Raw genomic sequence first — 22,213 nt, 5'->3', positions numbered from 1 at the left:
TTGCATTAAATTCTATCATTTGTTTATTTATTTAAATAATTTATACGACCACCCATCTCATAGCAGAAACTCTGGGCGATGTAGAATGACTAAAAACCAACAGTTACAAACAATAGCCCATGACGCTCAAGGTAGATAATAACACATTCCAATCGCAAGACTACATCAACGACACTCATGAAGCATCCCCAGTATGTTGTTTGACCTTTTCTTGTTTTCCTTTTAATGCTGAGTATTTTGTTTAAAAAAAATAGTTTTTTTCAGGGCGCATAAATATTCATGAAGTGTGTGTTAAAACAGAAGGGTAAAATAACACTGTCTCTATAAATAAGAATCTGAATTTATCACTCCAGCATTAACTTGTGGGCAACATAAACATGCAGTAAGAATTAACATCAGAATTTTAAAAATTCAAATATAATTTTCTATAATGTATTTATATCCAATATGGCATCTATTTTTAAATCATTTTAGGTCAGTTTTAAATAGGGGCCAAAGGAACTAATGTAACTTGGTATTAAAGCATCCTAGATTTATAGATGCTTCAGTATATCCTTAAACATAACACTCAGAATTATGTTGTATTGCAGAGATAGCTAAAATTAACATTTTAATTGTGCTTTGCTTCAAATGATCCTTGATAATACTTATCAGGTAAAATAGTGGAAACACTAACTGCACATTAGCACTCTCTGTGCCACAATGATAAATGAGAATTTTGTGAGGGCAAACAATATATCATTTTTCTACTGTAACTATTTGGATTCAGCCAACTTTATTTTATATTGCCTGAGAATCCTATATTTTGCAAGCTGGAAAATGATAATTCTAATGAGTCAATCGATTATTGTATTGCTGTATTGCTTGTATTGCTGGATACAATACAAATTGTATTGCTGGATAGCTTACAATTTATTATTGAAAAGTTACAGTACAGTTGCATTCCAGTGATTGCTGTGTACCAAATGCAAGGGCTATCTGCAGTGAAGTTAAAGTTCAAATTCTTGTACTGAACCTTAACCTCCTGGCTGCACAGTGTAATGGAGGGACAGCTTCTACCTATCTCTTGTAGCAATGGAACAGTCTGGCTTCAGGCTTTTTGGTTCTGACCTTGTAAGGACTGACACTCACAGGTAGAGTGTACAATTCATCTCGTAACTGCACTCATAAAAACGTTTTTATTATTTCTGTGCTCCAAGTTCCAAATCCCTTTAGGGACTGCTTATAAACTGACTCTTAAGCAGCCAAAACATATATATGAAGTATTCCTTAGTTAATATTTCCAGAGGGGTTGTATCAGTTTATTTTCATTTGAGGAAAATGACATCACTGGTGTTAACTTCCTATAGAAGCTACAGTGGTTCAAAAGATTTGGCTGAATGTGTATTAGTTTAGTTGTGTCTTTACTCCAATACTGACGTCCGACTTTGGCCTTCATTGGTGTATCCATCAGTGCTGCTGCTCCCCTTCTCTGATTTTTTTTTCCTTATCCAGTCTAGAATGATTCATACATGTGAATGCTACAACTGATTAACAAAAGTGCTTTGGATTTTGTGTGCAATTTTGTATTCTACCTGTTTATGCAGGGGGCCAGGACTACATATATAGATTGCCTTCATGGTTAAAGAATTCCATCATTCTGCATTATTTTACTATTTTGAGCATTACATTGACATAATCTATTCAGATATTAATAACAAAGCATGTGTGATAGCTTTATTCTCATCTGTCCTGTGAAGAAATCACACCGAATGGGAAGGCAAAGTTTGTACCTGCCTTTTAGCTCATTCTTTCTGCAGTTGAATGAATAAGGAGAATTGAGGATAAAACTATCTATTCCTCTCAGTACTAGTTGCTGACAAATATGAGCAAAAATGCTGATATGCTCATGTTCTATTCTCAGAGGCTTTTGATTGGCCATTGTGGGAATAATTGGTTGGCTTTAATATAGCTATTTGGTCTGGTTCAGCATGGCTCATATAGTCTTCATGTCAGTGTGGTACAGTCAGGGCAGAATATAGTACCACCCCATTTATAATTTTCCAGATCATGAGTAAACACTAAGAGCCAACTCACAGGTAGATTAGAAAGTAGTGTATCAACTTATTTTCATGAAATCTGTTCATTGTTACTTTTTGTTCCTGCTTTCTTCCTATCAGTTGCAGATCCTTATCCTAAACCTTTTGAAATCTTTCCCAATTTTATTTGATTAATGTCCACCTCCTTGCCCTGATATCTCCTAGTTATGATCCTGTTAATGGATTCTTTCTTAGCCCTTGTCCAACAGACTAATTTTCTTCTACTATCCCGTTGCAAGTAGAAATGCTAGGCTAGAAATGCATATACTCTTTTTTTTTTTTAATGGACCAGCAGGGCTTACAGCAGCCTGTAGCAAAGTAAGAGTATGCATTTTAACAATAATTAGTCCTAAACCAGTCAAGGTTGAACAGTTTTGCTAAATTTGCCAAGCATGCAATACCTCTTTTTGCTACTATTATACATGTAAAAGTCATGGGAACTGAAATAGCTTAATAGGACTAGACTAGAAGGATCTGAAGTAAAATTTTAGAACCCTTCTGTTCCCAATTCTTTCTTGAAATGTTAAAATAAGCAAGTCAATAGGACAGTGCATTATTTTAATCAAGGCAGGAGACTTCAAACTCACATACTTCTCAGAACATTTTAGGTGTTTTGTTTTGTTTTGTTTTGTTTTGTTTTGTTTTGTTTTGTTTTGTTTTGTTTTGTTTTAGGGATTCCACAGAGATATCTTGCATCTAATATGTAGCTTGGATCTTAAAATTACTTAGTTGACTGCTTTAATTTTTATTTTGCAAAGATTCCATTGGTTTATTAGATGTTTTCATCTGTTTTTTTTAGTATTAAGTTTAGTTGTATTTTGGGAATGTAATAAGCTCAGTTGTTCAGCAAGATCTAGTGCTCTTGTAACTACAAGCAGAATATTGGCCGTGCTTCTGTATGTGTATACGTATTAATTCTTTTTAAGAGTTACTATCAATGGTTTTTTTGTTGCTTTTATTGTGGTTAAATTCCCATCGGCTGATCTTGTCCTTATTAGGAGAATGGGGCCAGAGATTTAGGGCCTGAAAACACACCCATCAGTTTGAAAACACTCATTGTAACCACCTAAAATCCTATTTACTCTTCATGGCTTTGTTTCAGAGGATTCCTTTTTTTTTTTTTTGCTCAGCCACTCTTTAAAGCAGATATAATAATTAAACTCTTTAAACAGAACTTCCTCTATTGAAGGTTAGAAGCCTATATTTTAAACAAATGAACTAAGCAGAAAAGGCTAGGATTGAGGTTTTTTTCTTCAATTCTGCTTTGTTTTTATGTGCTTGTGCCCTTGAGTGCTATGACGGAAATAAAAGAAATACTTAAATGTGCCCTGCATTCCTAATGCTCAATACTGAAAAATGTTTGAAGTGGCTTCTACGTTGCTATGAGACTAACAAACCCTTGAGTAAATGCATTTTGCCAGCAAATCCTCCTTAAATGATCTCATACTGCAAATTTAGAACATAGATTGTTAATTGTTGGGTATCTTAATATTAGACTAGTAGCACTAATTTGTTTAGGAAAAGTGCTCCTTTAATAAAGGAAGAAATACAATGCTTTTGCTTTCTTCAAGAAATAGCAGAAATGCTTTCCTAGTTAATTTAGTTCACAAATATAATCCAGAATATCAGAATTTAGTTTTCTCTTCTGAAATAGAATTCTGTGCTATTAGTTTTCTCTTGTTGAACACTTTTAATTAGGTTCTTCCCCCCCACCTTTCTTCACAGATGGACCATGATCCTAGAAGCCCTGCATATATAGCTGCTCAGGGTGCATTACCTTCTACTGTCACAGACTTCTGGCAGGTAAATGTTGCCATTAATTGAATTTCTTTGCAAATTCAATTAATAAATTAATAATAAATTTGAACTTTGCATTTAAACCACGTTGAATGTTCATAATAATACTGTGATGTGAAAATCCAACAGAATAACAACAGAAAGTAGCTAGTGTGTATATGTAATTATGTGTTTATTTACATGGACTTACGCACCCTCCCTGGTCATAATCAAGTTTTTTCTAAAAACCAATGAGGAATTTCATTAAGTATGTGACTGAATCATTACAATTATTAGTTGGCCTTTTGAAGCAAAGCTAGCCATGTGCATCTGAAGTAAATAGAAGAATATTTGAATTGTCATTCGAGATATCTGAACCTAGCACGAGTGATAGAAGAAAGTCAGAAAAATGGACACAACAGGATACATGACGAAAAGCTTTGGTCAGAATTATATTTAGTTTTATTCTTATGAAAAAATAGGGAGATACCGGTAGTCCTTGCTTAACAACAGTAATTGGGGCCAGCAACTCCATTGTTAAGCAACGCTGTCATAAAGCGCGACATCACATGACCATGCTGACTTACAACTGCAGTTGCAGCAGTTCTGGTTGCCACAATTAAGCAAATTCGGCGACATTGTTAAGCATGATGTTGTGTGGTCGCCATTTTTGACCTCCTGCCAGCTTCCTCATTGACTTTGTTTGTCGGAAGCTGGCAGTGATGTTTGCAAATGGCATGACCACAGGGTACTGCAACCGTTGTAATTTTGAGCTGGTTGCCAAGCGCCTGAATTGCAGTCGTGACTGCAGGGCCGCTGGGACAGCCACAATTATGAGGACTGGTTGTAAGACCTCTTGTTTAGCACCATTGTAACTTCAAACAGTCACTGAACAAGTGAACATTAAACAAGGACTGCCTGTATACACAAGACGAGGAATTAGGACTTGGAAGCTTTGGAGGGACTAATGACAATGCTAAGAAGTGGCATGCTTCACATACTCTGGATTGCTTCAACTATAGCACCAAATTGCAATTCAAAGATATATGAAGAAAGGCTGTGCTTTGCACATCCTTCTTTCTCTTACCACATCTTAATCTTTTATCAGTCATAGTTTGATATAGCAGCCAAACTGTACAAGCTGTTAGTTGAGTGTCAGTAGTTGCCCCCAGGCTAGAACTACAATCCCAGTTCAGATGGCCTAGCACACTGGAAATAAAAGGATAATTTGTTTGGGAGGTTGCATAATTACTTAAATAAATTATTCAACTTGTATCCTATGTTGGGATAGGGTTAGGGTCAACTACATGGTGAAGTTCAGTTAGCAGAAAAAGATGTACTTTCTTCTCATTTCTTGTCCTTTCTTGCTACTATAAAAATAAGTTTTCAGCATTCAGATAGTCTCCTGGTTAATGATTATGAATAGTTGCATCCTCAGAAATTGTCCACTTTCATTATTCTAGCAAAAGTGGTGTCATGCCACAAGCTCTGTCCCTGTTGGGCATGCATGCAACATTGCAGCACATATACAAAAAGAGTGGGGCTTGTATCATGAAGCATCAGTGTGACCCTTCTTATCCCCCCACCCCACAATCATCCCTGTTTATGAAAATTCAAGTTCAACACATCTGTAGGGTACCAGGTTGGGGTTGGCTGCATTATGGGAGTTTTCACATAGTCATAATCTCAGAAGATACATGAATGTAACTTTTCCTAGGTATAATCCTGAGAACTAAGATAAAGAGATTTGTTTTTCCACCTGCAAAGACATTTTGATATGCAGACTAATGTTCTATATTATATATGGCTGAATTCTAAATTCTACAGTCTGTGATTGCTCAGAATCAAACCAAATCTTTCTACTAGCAAATTGGGAGAGTTGAATAGAGTTTTAAGTTATAAATTCTTAATTTATTTTTAGACAATTTGATAATATATTGCCTTTGATTCAAGAACACAGAATTTTAAAATAAGGGAAGGGAAGCCTGTGTTCCTCAAATTTTCATTGACCTTCATCAACCCTGAACATTACGTGTACTGGCTGAGGTGATGGGTGCTTGAATTCAGGAAGGAACCAGAATGGAACGTCTTGCACTTTCCTTGATTTAAAGTTAAATTTAAGTACGTTTTTGCACAAAAGAAACCCAGGAAAAGTGGTTCCAGCAATTAAATATCTCAAGGAGTGGGATATGCATCCTTGATACATTCCTTCAGCTAGCCATGAGTAGTTGTAGAGCTGTTAAGGCAGGACATCTAGGAAGAGTGCTCTGCTTCACATCTTCCCTTCTAAGTTTCCCCAGGCCAAGCAGGATGAGTCATTGAGTTGGATGTCCACAGAAGAGATTCAGAGTCAATGGTATATCTTCTAATTATTCCCACAGCTGAACATATATAGTGGTCTGACTGGCTTTTTATTTTACTGGGAAAAAATGGGAAAGCCCTCTCCCTTTCTGTGTACTTATTCTTGAGTAATTTTTATCAGAGACAGCGGGAGAGTGAATACCTTTGACATCTGCATGTGGAGTCTGATATGCAGTAAGTCGAGAATCTACAGAATGGAAGTAGGCAATAGGAACCATTATTTTGTTTTTGGGACAGTGAAAATAGGAGAATTGCTTGCTATTTTGTTCATTTTAAAAACTAATTTCAAACAACTTTAACAGCTTTCACAGACTTTCACTTCTATAATTGTTCAGTTCTTTTTTCTTTTTTCCCCCCATTTTACCTCTTCTGTACTATGTATTCCAGCTAGTCTAGGGGAAGCAAAGGATTAAATTCTGCTTTTGTGTTTTGCTGCATAGTTTTCCCTCCTCCCCAATGCTTTGATTTGTAGCCAGAATTAATTTGTGTGCCTTAGTTTCCCTTTTGGCCTAAAAAGTTGCTCTTGTAGACCAATGAAATGTGACTTACGTACAGTATTTCTGTTTTTATCCCCCATTCTTTGATTTGTACTCAATATCTAGTTGACTATACCTACTGTTAAGCCAGTTGCCATTGCAAACAGTGGTAATACAAGGCTGTAGTCCTAAACACATTACGTTAACTCAGCTCTATTTACTAAACTCTTTAGAATTATGTTACAAATGTGTTTAAAGTGAAAAGTTAAATGAGTGCTTAAAATTTAATTTTAAAACAATCTATTAAATTCAGAATGGACAGTATTGCTTAGTTTGAGCAAATAATGTGCATGTGCATATTCCAGTGATGACTATGCTATGTAGCTTAGTCAATAACCTAAACCAGCCTTCTTCAGAATGTTTTGGATTACAATCATTCTTGATCATTGCTGGCTGATAGGAATATAATTCAAAGCCCCAGAGGGCCCCACATCTGCAAAGTCTTTTTTAACAAAAGGCTGCAACCTGCAGCTGAGCTGAACATGTCATCAAGTAGCAAAATGTTTGCAAAGCATTTAAAATAGATGCTTCATAACTTGGATTAGAATGAAGGTACACCATTAAAGCAGCCCCATCTTTTGCAAGGCTGACACAACTACTTTCAAAGACGTCACTAGTTGTCTTTGTAGCTATGTGCATGCACAGGACCGTCAGTGAAGCAAAGTGGCTGTGCACGAAGCTATCAAGATGCTGAAAGTTATGAGTTGCATACACTGTGCAATACTCTTTACTTCATCTAATTAGAAATACAATATACATTGTAGGCATTACTTCTCTGGGCTAAATGAAAATGAAGGAAACAATACATGTCTTTTTATATTCTTTGGAAAATTTAAAGTAGCCTTAAAGTAAATGTTAAGGTAGCCTTAATTTCTATAGTTGCTAAACAAAAATTAATGTTCATCACCATTTATTTGTGTATACCATATTTGTTTGCCTTGGTTTCATTTGAACATTTATCTAGTGTGATATTTCATGGTCACAGATTGAGCTCATATTTATTTCTGTGGAGTAACAAAGTACAAATAAATCTACTAAGCCTAATTCTGGGGAGCATTCAATTCTTTGTTTAGTGATGTTATGTATCTCTCCAAGGATTTTATGCCAAAAGGGTATAGTTTTATCACATGACCACCACAAATTTAAAAAATGACCTTTTTTTTTACAACCTCTCCAACATTTGGAACAATAATTTTTATATATATGTGCCAGTCTAATGGGAGTCAGGTGCCAGCGATGTATAATCTTCCACTGTAGTTCTTGCACTGAAGCTGAAGTGAATCCATCCGAATTCCGTAATTTCTGCCAATTTATCTCTTGTATGGGATTGCCGAGATCAGCATCCCAAACTTCCTTTAAGCCATATGGTGGATCTCCTATTTCTAATTGCAATCATAGCCTATTAATTTTTGAGATTGTTCCTTTTGGTTGTTGTAAATAGCGAAGTATTAAATTCTTGAAATTGGTATAGGGCCGTGTTGCTGAAGCTAGAAATATTATATTGCCCCAAAGAGATTAGAGTTGATACCAAAAGAGCCATGGTAATTTATTCAGTCACCTGAACGCTTGACTTTGAATATCTAGAATATTATGTAAAATTACATTTCTCTCTGTTCTTTGATTATCTGAACACGTTGAAAAACTCAGACATTTATTAGGTATGAAGTTCAAATTTAAGTTAGAAAAATTATATTCTAGGCTGATTAAATATAAAATGTTGCAACATCAGTAATTGCCTATATTACTTTAACGTTCTAAAGCAATAAATGGGTTATGGCAAAGCAGAACTTTAGGTATACAGCTCACAAGCACCAGGTAGCATTATCCTCTTTTACTAACAAGAGCTTATGGTAATAAAGGCATCTTTCCAAAAGTGCTTCAACCATGTGGCAAGTTCCCCTTGACTGACAGACACTGCCTGTGTATTCTGTACCTGGGAGAGGGTCACATTGTTGATATTTATCCACACCGCCCTGTTTAAACAACAAGCAAACTGTTCCTCACTCTAGGCCTACAGCCTTATGTGGAGTGAGCATTTTTGGCTACAAGCCCTTCACCTTCAACATCAGCCCTGGCAATAGTTCTAAACAGTGTGACTCAGATTCTGAACTCATTGGAGAACATCGCATTTATCCAGGAGTCAAGTTTGCAAACCATAGTTTGGGCTTTAATCCTGTTAACATCTGCTGAGGCCAATTTACTCCTTTCATCTTTATATCACTGTGATAGTTAACTTGAAGGATCTCTTCTTAAATATCATACATCAGAGTCAAATAAGCAACCCCCACATGCATTCAGGATTCTGTCATTCTAAAATGATTAATTTTTTTCCATATATGGAGGAAGACTAAGATGCAGTGCCATTTTCAGATAAAAAATTCCAGAGGTATAATAAGGCAGGTTATATATCTTGTTCCTGGATTGGATTCATTTTTTTAAGGGATACAGGAAAAAAGTTACTGAGTGTGGTGGGTAGGATCTTAAATATAATGTTTAATGTTCTTGCCCTAGGAAATGAATGCATGTTAGACTGCTTCAGATAATGTTATCCAGAAGGATTGTAATTTTTTTCTGCTTATGTTACAGACCTCTCAAAGTGTTTATATTATAAATGTAATAAATAAAACCTCTAAATTATCAGTAGCTAACAAAGAATCAAATGGGGTCATTTGCATCAGTGAAAGAAATACATACAGCTGGAAAACTTGTGTACCCAAATACTAGCTCAAAGGAGATAATTCTGTTTTAAGCTTGGGAGAATTATAGGCATTAAAGGGTTAAATGTAGTTGCAGTGGAACTCAAAGAATTCACTACATTGCTAACTTTGAGTGTCAGGTGCTTCATAAAATAACATGTAAGAAATATTACACTCCAGGGTAACTTCAAAATTGTTTGTTTAAATTAACTTCATTTGGATTTATGCTCAAAGGAAATTTTAAGAGATTTGAGGCAGCTTCTCTAATGAAATGTTACATTTTTTAGCCAATAAGAAGGGTTGCCAAACTGTAAGAATTCCTTTTCCTTTCTATGAATAAGTAGGCTTGCATAATGTTACACTTGGGTGACACAAGCAACTGCTGGATGATTAGTTTATGACCTAGATCATTGTGTTTTTATTGCACTCATAAAAACCATGTTTCTCCTCATTTTCGTAATGGCTTCATTGAGCTGCTGTATCTTCTAAAGGCACATTAAATTGTCATGTGATGGAAAAAACAACTAGTCTGTCCAATCTTTTGTATGTGCACGTGTGTGTTTAGCATTAATAGCTTAAAAATAAAATATATAGTTTAGAATTTTTTGAAGTGTGTAAATTAATGGAACTGGGTGTAGTTTTTAAATTTTTTAGTGTTCCATTTTTGGGCAATTAATATTGGTGATGAAGGCAGAAAGCTGATTCTTATACAGCATTTACTGCTGTACATGTAACATATTTATTTATCATATTTATATAGCTGCCCATCTCACAGAAAAGCAACTTTGGCGGTGCACAATAAAAACAATAGTAAAATCAAAATATTAAAACAAGCACAATTAAAAAGACAGCAATATTATTAATAACAAGATGGTAGAGAAAAATTGGTGCTAAAAACAATGCAGCCATCTCATTAGATTACCATTTCCTTGAGATCCTCAAGCCTGCTGACACAGCCATATTTTGAGGGACTTCTGGAAGGATATCAAGGATGGGGCCAGTCTTACCTCAGGTGGGATGATGTTCCACAGGGTGGGCACCACGGCAGAAAAGGCCCATCTCCTGTGTCCTGCCAGATGAAATTCTTTCAGAGACAGGAACCACAGCATACCTCTTCTGCCAGAACTGATGGGATGGGCAGATGTAATCAGGTTGAGGTGGTCCCTCAAATAACCCAGCCCCATGCCATGAAGGGCTTTAAATGTCAAAAACAGCACCTTGAATTGGACTCAGAAGGAAACTGGCAACCAATGCAGCTCACAGAGCAGAGGTGTAACATGTGCCATTCTAGGAGCATGGAGCATACAACTAACTGCCTGCGCTGTTGCATTTTGCACCAGCTGAAACTTCCGGATACTCTTCAAGGACAGTCCCATTTAGACCTCATTACAGTAGTCTATCCAGGAGGTGACCAGGGCATGACCGACTGTGAGCAGAGCCTCCTGGTCTAGGAACAGGAGCAACTGACGCACAACACAAAGCTGTGCAAAAGTCCTCCTATAGCCATGATTGCCACCTGCTCCTTCAGCAGGAGTCACCAGTTTAGGAGGACCCCCAGGTTGCACACTGGGTCTTATTTGGGACAACGCACCCTATCCAGTATCAAAGTTGGCATAATCCCTGAACCGGAGGGCCCCAAACCCAGAGCCATTCAGTCTTGCCAGGGATCAGCTGAAGCCCGTTGTTCCCCATCCAGGCCTCCACAGCCTCCTGGCACCAGGATAGGTCATCAACAGCATCACTTAATTTGCCAGGGGCAGAAAGGTATAGTAGGGTATCATCAGTGTACTGATGATACCTCACCCCATAGCAGTGAATGATCTCACCCAGTGGCTTCATGTAGATGTTAAATAGGAGTGGAAAGAGCACCAAACCCTCTGGGACCCCACAAAGTAGGGGCTGAAGGCAGGATCTCTCCCCTCCAATCACCACCAACTGGAATCAACCCCAGAGAAAGGAAAAGAACCAGCACAATACAGTGCCACCCACTTCCAATCCCCAGAGTCAATTCAGAAGGATACCAGGGCCAGTGGTATTGAAGGCTGCTGAGAGGTCAAGCAGAGCAAAGATGGATGCACAAGCTCCATCCTGCTCCCACCAAAGATCATCCAGAAGTATGACCAATGCTGTTTCCATCCCATACCCAGGTTTGAATCCTGACTGAAAGGGGTCCAGATAATCAGCTTCATACAAAGTCCTCTGAAGCTGCTATGCTTCTCAATCCCTTTCTCCAAAAAGGGGAGGTTAGATACTGTGATGGTTTCTTGAGGAGGGGGTGGACCAGTGCTTCCTTAAGGGGCAGAGGAAAAACCCCCTCATTCAAAGAAATACCACCACTAGAACCCATCCACACGATGCCTCCCTGACAGCTTTAGATAGCAAGGAGGGGCATGGATCTAAAGAGCAGGCGGCCAAGCTCACAGTCATAAGGATCCTGTCCGCTTTCTCAGGCACAACAGGTTCAAACCATTCCCACATAACAGAGCAAGACTCTGCCCTGGGCATCTCCCTAAGACCTGCAAATAATAAATACTCATTGGCTGGATTCATTGAGTCAGTGGTGGAGGCTTGTTGTGTGAACCCATTAAGCAAGAGGAGGGGGACAGTTTTAATCTAAATTTATGTTGGGGCAATTAAGTTCCCAGTCACCTGGGTTGTATGAACCCCAAATCCTAATCAGTGGGTAATACTCAAATCCACTCCTCAGGCCTCTAAAGAAAAGAGATGGAGTTGTAGATGAAAACTGAAGTGCTCCATTATGAAACAGTGAAGCAACCATAAGATGCTGTTCTCAAATATTGATCGGTTGTGTTGCCTAAGCCACACTCACTGTTGCTTCCCTGGCCAAGGAGAAAGAAGCACCCATGAAGGGGGTCAAAACAGCAAATGTGGTGGTCATAGTGTCCCAATCAAAACCCCACCCCTTTATATGTGCGTACGGTGTCAATGCATGTATAGAAAGAGTAGGGTTCTCGTCACATTGCCATGACCACCTTCATGCCTGTTTTGATATACACACACGCACACATTGTAGATGGGAAGATGTTATGACTTAATGAAGCTTGATCCATACTTTCCTGATGCAAGGACTTCTGGGAGGCAGGACTGATGGAAGTGGGAACAGATTCTGTATATCCCCAAAGAGTGGTCCTCAGGATTGTGTGCTGCCAGATTCAGTGGCATGGAGCTATGATCAGTGTCTGACTGGGTTAGCATATTGTGTAAGCACAGCCAAAAATTTCAGTAGAATCGGAAAATCTCTTGCAGAGTTGAGGATAGGCACAATAAGTTACAAAAAAGAAAAAAAAAGGAAATATTAATTCCAAGCATTGCTGTGTTTCTATGTTTTGTCTTTGCTTAATGCTATCAAGTATTTTAAAGAAAATATTGTTTAAAATATCCTGTAAATAAATACAATGAAATCAAGATAAACATAAATCTGCATGGCACAAAAAAGGAAATTTTTAATTGAATATAACCTCTCTGTGCTGTTTATCTAAATACCCCATTTTTCTTGTTTACTCTATTTACATCTCAATGCAATTGCTTATAAACATTTCTGTGAAATAAATGTAACCCTTTGCACAAGGATCAGTTTCCTTTTCATGAGGTAATTTTATATGCTAATAAAAAGACAATCAAAACTGCATGCAAATATAGCATCTAAGTATGCCATAATAATGAAGAGTTTAATGATTACACAGATCCTTAAGAATTCAGTGGAGGGTTTTTGTTCAACAACTATCTGGATATACTATCCTGACTTGTTTTAGTGCTCCTCTAAATAACATCCTGCAAACCTTTAACTGTCTTAGATTCTTTTTTTTTTTCCACTTTAATCTAGCAGAATAATTAAATTGTTGAAATTTCACTGTTCTCATATATTGGTAATAGCTATGTATTTTGAGAGGATATATAAACTAGGAAGTTTGCATTATCTTTTATATGCTATTATTTTATCTGTCTAAACAAATCCAGTAAAACCTGTTGCTTCTTTGCTTAAGAGTAGACTTGCTGCTTTCTGATAGCATGATTTAGGCTCATTTTTGGGAGGAGAAGCAATGTGAATATTCTTAATCTTATTAAGCTGTTGTGTTACTGAACATGCAAGCAGCATTTCTGTTGGACTTACCATGGCAGAAATTGCTACTGTCTTATTAACCACAACGTATGCATATTAGTTTTTCATACAGTAAACAAATATGATGCAGCAGACCTATTAAATCAGCATCTAGTGTATTTTTTTCTAAATTAGAACTGTAAATGTGAAAAAGGACTGAACATAATTTTAAAGATAAGCATTAAATCTATTTTAGAAGTATTTGTAGAAATTCTTTGGAGATTCTTTAATATTTCATGTGAACATACAAGATACGATTTCAGTTTATTCAAAGATTTGGAAGCAGCTGCACGGAAAAATGTCTAATGAAAATGAAATACGTTTCCTGTGAATGGAATAAATTTCAATTGTGTTTCTGAGTGCAGTAATTATACATGTCATGCAGTAATTAGGCAGTCATAGCGCGGCCATGGTGTCTTTCTTTGTCTGCAGATGGTCTGGGAAAACGGCTGTGTTGTTATTGTCATGCTGACACCCCTTGCCGAAAATGGAGTCAAACAGTGCTACCACTACTGGCCAGATGAAGGGTCAAATCTCTACCATATCTATGAGGTACTTAAACAAAATATCTGCTTGTAAACCTGACAGTAAGTGTGCGGTTTGGTTTCATACAGAGGAAAATATTGCTTAATGGGATTTGACCTGCAAACCGAGCTGAGGTCTGCCATAAAATGCAGTCCTGCGATTTTTGAATCATTTCAGCTTCATTGAAAATTCTATGCTTGATAGCATGATTAGCAGAAAAGCAGTTCGGTGCAGATTTTCAGTAAGTATACAGCCAAAGCATTTTCAGAATTTGCTTTTTCTTCCTAGGTTTTTAAAATACAAATAAGAAGGGAATTAATATTCATAATAGCATTGTACTTACAAATATTTAACAGCTACAGTAGATTCCACAATTTATATCAAAATCTCTACTTATTCTTTTGGTAATTAAACTAATTTTTATTTTACTTTTTTTTCCCAAAGTCAAATCTACACACACACACACACACACAACTGTGATGCCCCAAAGAGGAGATTGCTTTGATGTAGTTACAGCAACATCCTTTGCAAAGCAAGTTGGAGCAGATTTTTGCTACCAGGACTCATAACCATGCTACATGAGCTAAACATGCTGTCTAGTTTTGTCGCTAGACTGTGATGAGTATAAATTCTAAAGGAATATGCAGCACTTTACAACTTCATAATCACCAAGTGTGTTGGTCTATAACCAACATCATCCCTAGCCAGCAAAGAAGGCTGCAGATTTTGTTCCCTGTACAGCAAATTATTACTACTGTATACAATATACTACAGAATGTTAGTTCTTATTTTGTTTGATTATGTTGCAAAGAATGCTAGATAAATAATGGACAAATTCTAGCAATTTCACATACATAAGTCAAATTGCCCTAGCTATTGAACATGACAGTATTTCCTCTTACCCCACTTTGCCCCAGCTAGCATAATCTTTGCACATGGGGAAGAAGCAAAGCCATTGCTGTGTCTTACATTGCTGAAATGTCAATTAGGGGGGGAAAACAGGAATTTATCTAGAATTGGTAGTACATATCTATTTCTATTTATACTTGTACAAGGTTTTCAGTGAGCTTCAGTTTACAGTTTAGGCAACTCTTCTGTCCCTCTCAGCTTTATCTATTTACTAGATGAGGAAGGTAGTCTATATCTTTTTTGCTTCTTCCACATATCAAATTTTAGATGTGTAGAAAGAATTCTACATCAAGGCCTTATATTTTGCCAGTGTTAAGCAGGATTAAGAAATAAAAATGTGTCATTACAATAGACTGACTTACTGACTTCATTGAGGAAGATTCCCTTACAGATAGTCCTCTGTTAATAACCACTCATTCAGTGACCATTTAAAGTTACAACAGTGCTGAATGAGTGGTACTTACAACTGATCAACATTCCAGCCATCCCAGCACCCCCATGGTCATGTGATTGCGATCTGGGCACTTGGCAACTGGGGTGCACTTATGCCAGCAGGAAGTTCAAGGAAGTCCTTGTTTAACAACCTGCGAACCTCACTTAACAACGGCAGTGGGGACTGCCAGGATTGCCATCACTAAGCAATATGGTCACATGACATCACACTTTACAACCGCATTGCTTAGCGATGAAAATTCCAGTCCCAATTACTGTTGTTAACCGAGGACTACCTGTACTGTAGCCAATTTTAGATACTGTATTACAACATACAACAGAGCCTAACATCTCCTTAACCTTTTTTGTATATGGTATAATCCACAATAGTGCCTCAGTAGTATTTGCAAAACAGTAATATTTATTTTTGCAAGGACATATGAAGCTTTGTATTAGGAATGTATAAACTGTGATGCTAAGTTTTACTACTGGTTCATTCCATTATTAGAGTAAATAATGGAATGAACCATAGGCAAACTTAGAATCACAGTTTACACATTCCTAATACAAAAATTGATAGCAATTTTTTAAAGCTTCAAGATGTTTGGAGAGCTAGGCTCTCTTACATATACAAATATTTGTCTTACCATTGAGCATTACTCCAGCACAAATATTTGTGGTTGGAATAAAAACTCTTTTTAATAGGTGTAACAGGCTATTCAGCAAATAACTTGGGCCTTATTACTTCTCCAGAACCAAAATGATACATCCATGTGTCTCATTTTAAAAAGTCTGTCATACAGTTTTACATTTGATTTAAGTCAGAACAGTCTAGTTAATTCATTTGTGGATGTCAACTAAAATATTATATTTAACATCTCTTTTAACATTTTAATATTATTTATCCCAGATGGGATAGAAGAAATTAAGAGAAAGTAGTTTTCCTAAGCTGCTTAATGAATTAAATAGGAAATAAATCCAGGTTTCCATTTGCAAGCCCAAGATTCTCTCCAACATTGAATACATTTTCAATTTAAAACAACTGGATTCATAATTTGTAGGAAAGATTCTGGTGCTATATATATTGGCAGTAAAGTGGGAAGAGGTAATTCTTACATGCCCACTATTTAACATCTGCAGCAACCATCATGTAAAATATATACTAAGTATATTTAGCAAAATATATATTCTTTTCATCAGAGCAAATAATCAAATATATTTTTTTATTTTAACCCCCACAAAATCCTTGACACAATCCACTGCCTTTTGAAATGAAACATATTCTCAGTAATGCCCCAATTCAGTTCACGTAAAATCTTAAGTTTTTAGTTATATTCTACTGTTGACTCAGTTTGTACTTTTCATGTTACAATAGGTAAATCTGGTCTCTGAGCACATTTGGTGTGAAGATTTCCTTGTAAGAAGTTTTTATTTGAAAAACCTTCAAAGCAATGAAACTCGGACTGTAACCCAATTCCATTACCTTACCTGGCACGATCAGCAAGTTCCTGCATCCACAAGATCCCTTCTGGATTTTCGCAGGTACAGTAGAAATAATTATTGGTTTAATTCCCAAAGTGAAGAATGGCTATAAGGATAATGTACTGCCTGAAAAGAACTTAAGCAGTGTGTGCTAGATGATGAGGCAGATGCAGGTCTGTCATGGATTGTCACATAGATTACAAATTTATTATGATTAGAGAATTTTAATATTTTGGTCTCTCTCCCATACCAAAATATCCTATTTCCTAGTGTTTCACATTGTAAAATGTTGCACAGAGAATGATCCATTTAATATCACAGTCCTAAGACCAGTCATATTTTGAATGTTAACTGCTTCTAAAAGCTGATAGCAGTACAGTTACAAGTGCTGTAGACATAATCATGCAAATGGCCAGCATTGTCAATATAAGTAATTAAATTGCCTATTATGTTTTTAACATCATAATTAATGCACTTGGAAGAAAACTAAGCTAACGATTCCATGTAAGCACAAGGTGTTTCTTTTCATTAAACAGGCATGTACAACAAGCATAATTAGGTAGAGATGTTTATGAATATCATGCCAGATATACATTGAAGTTACTGTATGTGTTTGCCTTGAGATGAATCTCACTTTTCCTATGGCAATGTCTTCTTGTCCTATTTTCTAGGCATTCAGCACTCTTGGCGGTAACACACTTACTTTTATTTAGAATAACCAAAGCACAGCTAAGATGGGCTGGGGTCTAATGGAGGTGCACAAGTTTTTATTTTGAAGCAGAATGACAGATGAATATTTAAGCATCACCCAGAGTTTTATATTTCCAGGCTGAATTTCCATAGATTGGAAAAAAGCCATACACAGGTGATTCCTGTACTAGTCCACTCAATTTAGCCTCTTTACCAGCCCCCAAGTTAGGTTCAAAGCTCTTGGTGTGCAATAAGCTGGGTGCCAAGCTCCTAGTAAGGCAGAGATACATCATTGATTGTGGCTTTTCTGAGGAATGGGACATTGATTACCTGCTCCCACATATAAAGAGGGTTTTTTAATCATTTAAAGTGTTTTCCTACCCATGTTCTGTTGGTTATTTTATTGACATTTATTTAAACTCTTTTTTATTTATTTTAAAGTGATTGAGAAAATAGGCTTGGACAATGGATTAGTATTTCTTTATATCTGAACAATTTAAGTAGTTTCTGAACCTCTTGTCTGTCCCTAAGCCCTCTCCTTACACTAGGAATCAATTTTATGATACACTGAAATGTTATCTAGCCAAATTCATTAAAAATCCCATAGTGGTTCATTGAAATGTGCAAATTTCAGTACTTTATATTAAAATGTGCAAGTTTCAGTACATTATATTAAAGTTCTTCCAAATAACGTTAGCATTAAAATAAGTGTATATATCACACATTGAATTAGCACTTTGCAAACTTTATTATGATGTACATCAAAATGCATAGCAATTAATAAAATCAATATGGCTTATAAATGTCCCTCAGAAAGGATTTTATATTATGCTTTTCTGTTATGGATAAAGACTATATGTATACAAAGACATAGTACTGACTCCAAACTATGTTAATTTACTTATTTCTTATTTAAATCAATGAGCAAAGTCTTAAGATCATCCCAAAGAAGGTCTATGTGGTGGCTAAGAGTCACCATTGACTTGATGGCCCAATCAGTCAAAGTCTTAAGAAGCTTTTCAAACTGTTCTAAATAGTGCCTAAACTTGATTGTTAATCTGGATTCAATTCACAGTCTTTGCGTTATACATTTCTTGCATTACAGCAGTTGTCTTCTATTGCTGTTTTCCATGTATCCATTTTCCTGTCAACAGACCTTTGCTTAACTGAGTTCAGTTGTCTGTATCTATTGTCTATAAGCAAAATATTAGCCCTAATATATATGGCTAGAATTGCTTCTTACTGCAGTCTCCAAGGGTAAAATCCACAAGCCTTATTCAAGGTTCTTGTATTCGTAATGAAATTCTAATGGAAATAAAAGCCTGCATTAGTGGCTGGAAGAAATCCATCTGGATTTAAAAGAAAACAAAACACAAATGTAAACTATTAAAATTTTTATGGATATGCATCTTATCAGACAACCAAGTGTATTCTTTCAGCAAGATTGATTTATTTTTATTTTCATTACAAATTATCCACAAGTATTTTGGGATGAGTTCTGTTTTGTTTTTAAATGATAGATCTATTATCTTATAAAGGAGAAAAAAGATAAAATAATGCTTCATGTGCCAAAAGCAATTTTTAAAGGGATATTAATATTAATTAACCTTAATTTCTTGTCAATCTTAATTTTCTTTCCATTAATAGAATTGGTTTTATAGTAATATGTTATTATTCCACAGTTTTGGAAAAATTAATGCATTACAACAGAACTACAGATTCTTAAATTAATCTTACAAAATGCAGCCCCCCTATTTTTGATGTGATTTGCCTCCAACCTGTTTATATTAAAGTATAATGTATTTGTATGTATATACAGATACTTAATATGCACAGACAACTTTCTAGTACCATAACTCATCACTAAGAAAAATTGGATTTCCAAAATTTGCCTCAGTCTTCTGAAGTATGTATTTGTTTTTTTTATTATTATTATTATTATTATTTTTAATTAAGCAGATTCTGTTGGACTGTGAAAACAACTACTTTGTGCTTCTTTTGTTCCTACTTGTTAGAGAGTATTGTGTTGAGTAGGTGATACTATGTTGAATAGGTGAATTAAAGCTAGGGGATTAAAAGCTCTTCACTATTTGAAATATTGTGCGCTCAGGTATTAACTGATGAATAAAGGAAGATTTTTCTTCCTTCAGTAAGCTTAAAATATCCAGGCAGAATGCAGTGTTTGAAAGGTGAAGCTGCTCCTTCTCAAAATACTGGTCAGTTTTAATGGTTGCAGAATCCTAATTTCATTTTGAACAATAGACTAACCATTTTAACTCTGGACCAGCTTGTTAGTCATGCACTGATAGTATGTAATTAAATATTTCTTGAGCCCAGAGGGAGCACATTTACACTTTAAAGAGACACTGCTAAGCTAAAAGATAATTAGCATCACACATGAGGGCTTTGCTTAAAATATATATTATGCTATCACTGCTTGCTCTGTGTGCAATGGCATTTACTAACACTGCTCACTTTAAAAATGGTCAAATTCTTATTTTGCCAGCTAATTAGCAGTTGCCAGTGTCATTTTTGTGATGTTGCAGCTAGTAATATAAGCCCAGTTGCATAGTCACAAAAGTGATCATTGGAAACTGTGACTCTGCTGCAGGGACATTATGGGAAACCCCTTTTCTGAGCCTCTAACGACCTTTGACCTTTGCTTGCTGATGGTTTGCATGGTGATTTCTTTTCACTCAATGAACCAAGGGTTGGTTTGTATTACTAATCATTCTTTCCTAGTCAATTCTTCCTCTCTCTTTGTGTATGTATGTATATCTTTTATTAAAATAATACTAAATATTCAGAGCTTTACTTATACATTTTATTGGGATCTGGAATAACTAAATTTGAATGAAATGACACTGCTGTGTACGTATCAAAATGTTCCAATCAGTGAAATTCATTTGAAGCCATTATTTTCATGTGCTTTTTGATATATGTCATGATTCAGATATTTGAAAAGATGTCATTATAATTTTAAAACTAAGATACATATAGCCAGTGTTTTGGCAACTTAAGGAGCCAAACAGAATTTTAATGGATAAGCTGAATTATGGGGAATATAAATGTGAAAAAATTATTAATGCCTCAAGCTATCTTCAGAAGTAAGGCTATTTAAGTCTGAGTTGATCAACGCTTTACTTTGTTTGCTGCTATAAAGTAGAAAGGAGATATGTAATCTCAAAACATTTGAGGGTGAGGTAGAAACACCAGAGGGTTGTTGCATTCATTTCTACTTGGAGATATGCATTTCCACACACACATTATGTATTCAACACAAAATTGAAGTATCACTGAAACAGTCAGCTGACTTTCATTGTGTGCCGAGGATAGCAAGTATAAATGAATTGCCAATTGGAGAATGAAGCCTTTTGTTCTGGTGCCCTGTTTGTAAAACAAAGGCCACGTTCTTTAATCCTAAAGATAACAGTGAAAGCATTGACTAGAGATCATATATGTATAAAACTTTTTTAAATAGTAGAAAATTTAGATGGTTTACATCTTTGCCTGCTAATAGATCTCATTTCAGTTTGTATTTAGTGTTAGATTCAAACTGCTCTTTAGCATGCAATTCAGTTATTTACTCACTTGCATTATTCCATTAGATGAAACACTTTTACACGATAAGCCTTAGGCCCTTTCCACCTGTCTGGCTGAAGCCCATTCTGCACAGTTATCTTCTGCAGCTGAGCTGATTAACTTTTGACTCAGCTCCACTTTGCTTTTAGCACTGCAAAGACAGTTTTACAGAACAAAATGCTGGAGCTGCAGGGCAGGAAATATTCCATTGGTGGGAATTCTCGCCTTCTCCAAGCCCTTTGACTTTTCCCCTCCCTGCTGAAGTTCAGGTATGATTCCTTGCCATCATGTTACTAGGCTTCTTGAATGAAGAAGGGAGTTTTTTTTTCCTTGCTGTGGAAACATGGTGAGGCTAGGACAGAAGAGTAGAACATCGGCTAGGGGCCAATTTTGTACTCCCCCATTGGTCATTTGGAAGAAATGCTGGGAGGCTTATAAGAAATACTGAAAATTGTAAAGACAGCAAAAATGAGGATGCTTGCTAGGCAACAGGCACGTGCTTCTGAGGATTGGGTAGGTAATGTCACTGGCTGTGAGCAACTGCCTTCGGTGCAGGTTTCCCACTGCCTGGTTTTCCTGCTGGAGCTCACCTAAAGATTTCTCTCTGCTTCTACTTTACAAGGAGGTACGCCAAAGTCCCATTTTTTTTCTTTTTGGAGGTAACTATCATCTAATCCTGTATTTAATTTTTTCCAAACTTATGGCCAGAAGTCAGTTTGTAAACATGTATTTTGGTTTAGCATTTAGTCATAAAATGTTGGTATAAACATGCGAGACAGAAAACACCAAATGCACAAGTTTCTCGTCATGCCCTTTTTAATTACATCTTTTTTCCTCATTTGAATAACTTTTCCTCTTGCAATATTACAAACTGAATCTGGAATTTTTTAATGTGGAATAGAGAATGACTGTGTCGGAAACATTCGATGTTTCACTGAAGGAACTTATTTTACAGTTCTTTGTTTTAAGCCAAAATTGGCTTAATCTTAGTATGAGAGTCTAAAAATTCCCAGAGCATATTATCTA

The 22,213-nt window shown here is 36.2% G+C and overlaps 1 protein-coding gene across 1 annotated transcript in view; it reads left to right on the top strand.

Annotated features, from left to right (window-relative positions):
* Positions 1-22,213, top strand: part of LOC103067064 (protein tyrosine phosphatase receptor type N2) — a 137,779-nt gene that overhangs the window by 82,169 nt on the left and 33,397 nt on the right. Inside the window, exons 7-9 of the mRNA XM_088150523.1 lie at positions 3,804-3,881; positions 14,000-14,119; positions 16,809-16,975. Of these exons, the coding sequence (XP_088006649.1) occupies positions 3,804-3,881; positions 14,000-14,119; positions 16,809-16,975 (365 nt within the window). The remainder of the gene's footprint in view (positions 1-3,803; positions 3,882-13,999; positions 14,120-16,808; positions 16,976-22,213) is intronic.

This window comes from Python bivittatus, unplaced genomic scaffold (genome assembly GCF_059951505.1).
Source record: "Python bivittatus isolate LINGU-HERP-01145 unplaced genomic scaffold, Pbiv_v1 ctg000610_np1212, whole genome shotgun sequence".
Taxonomy (NCBI): Eukaryota; Metazoa; Chordata; class Lepidosauria; order Squamata; family Pythonidae; genus Python; species Python bivittatus.
The sequence above is the reverse complement of the archived record's forward strand: the minus strand, read 5'-3'. Positions and strand labels throughout refer to the sequence as shown.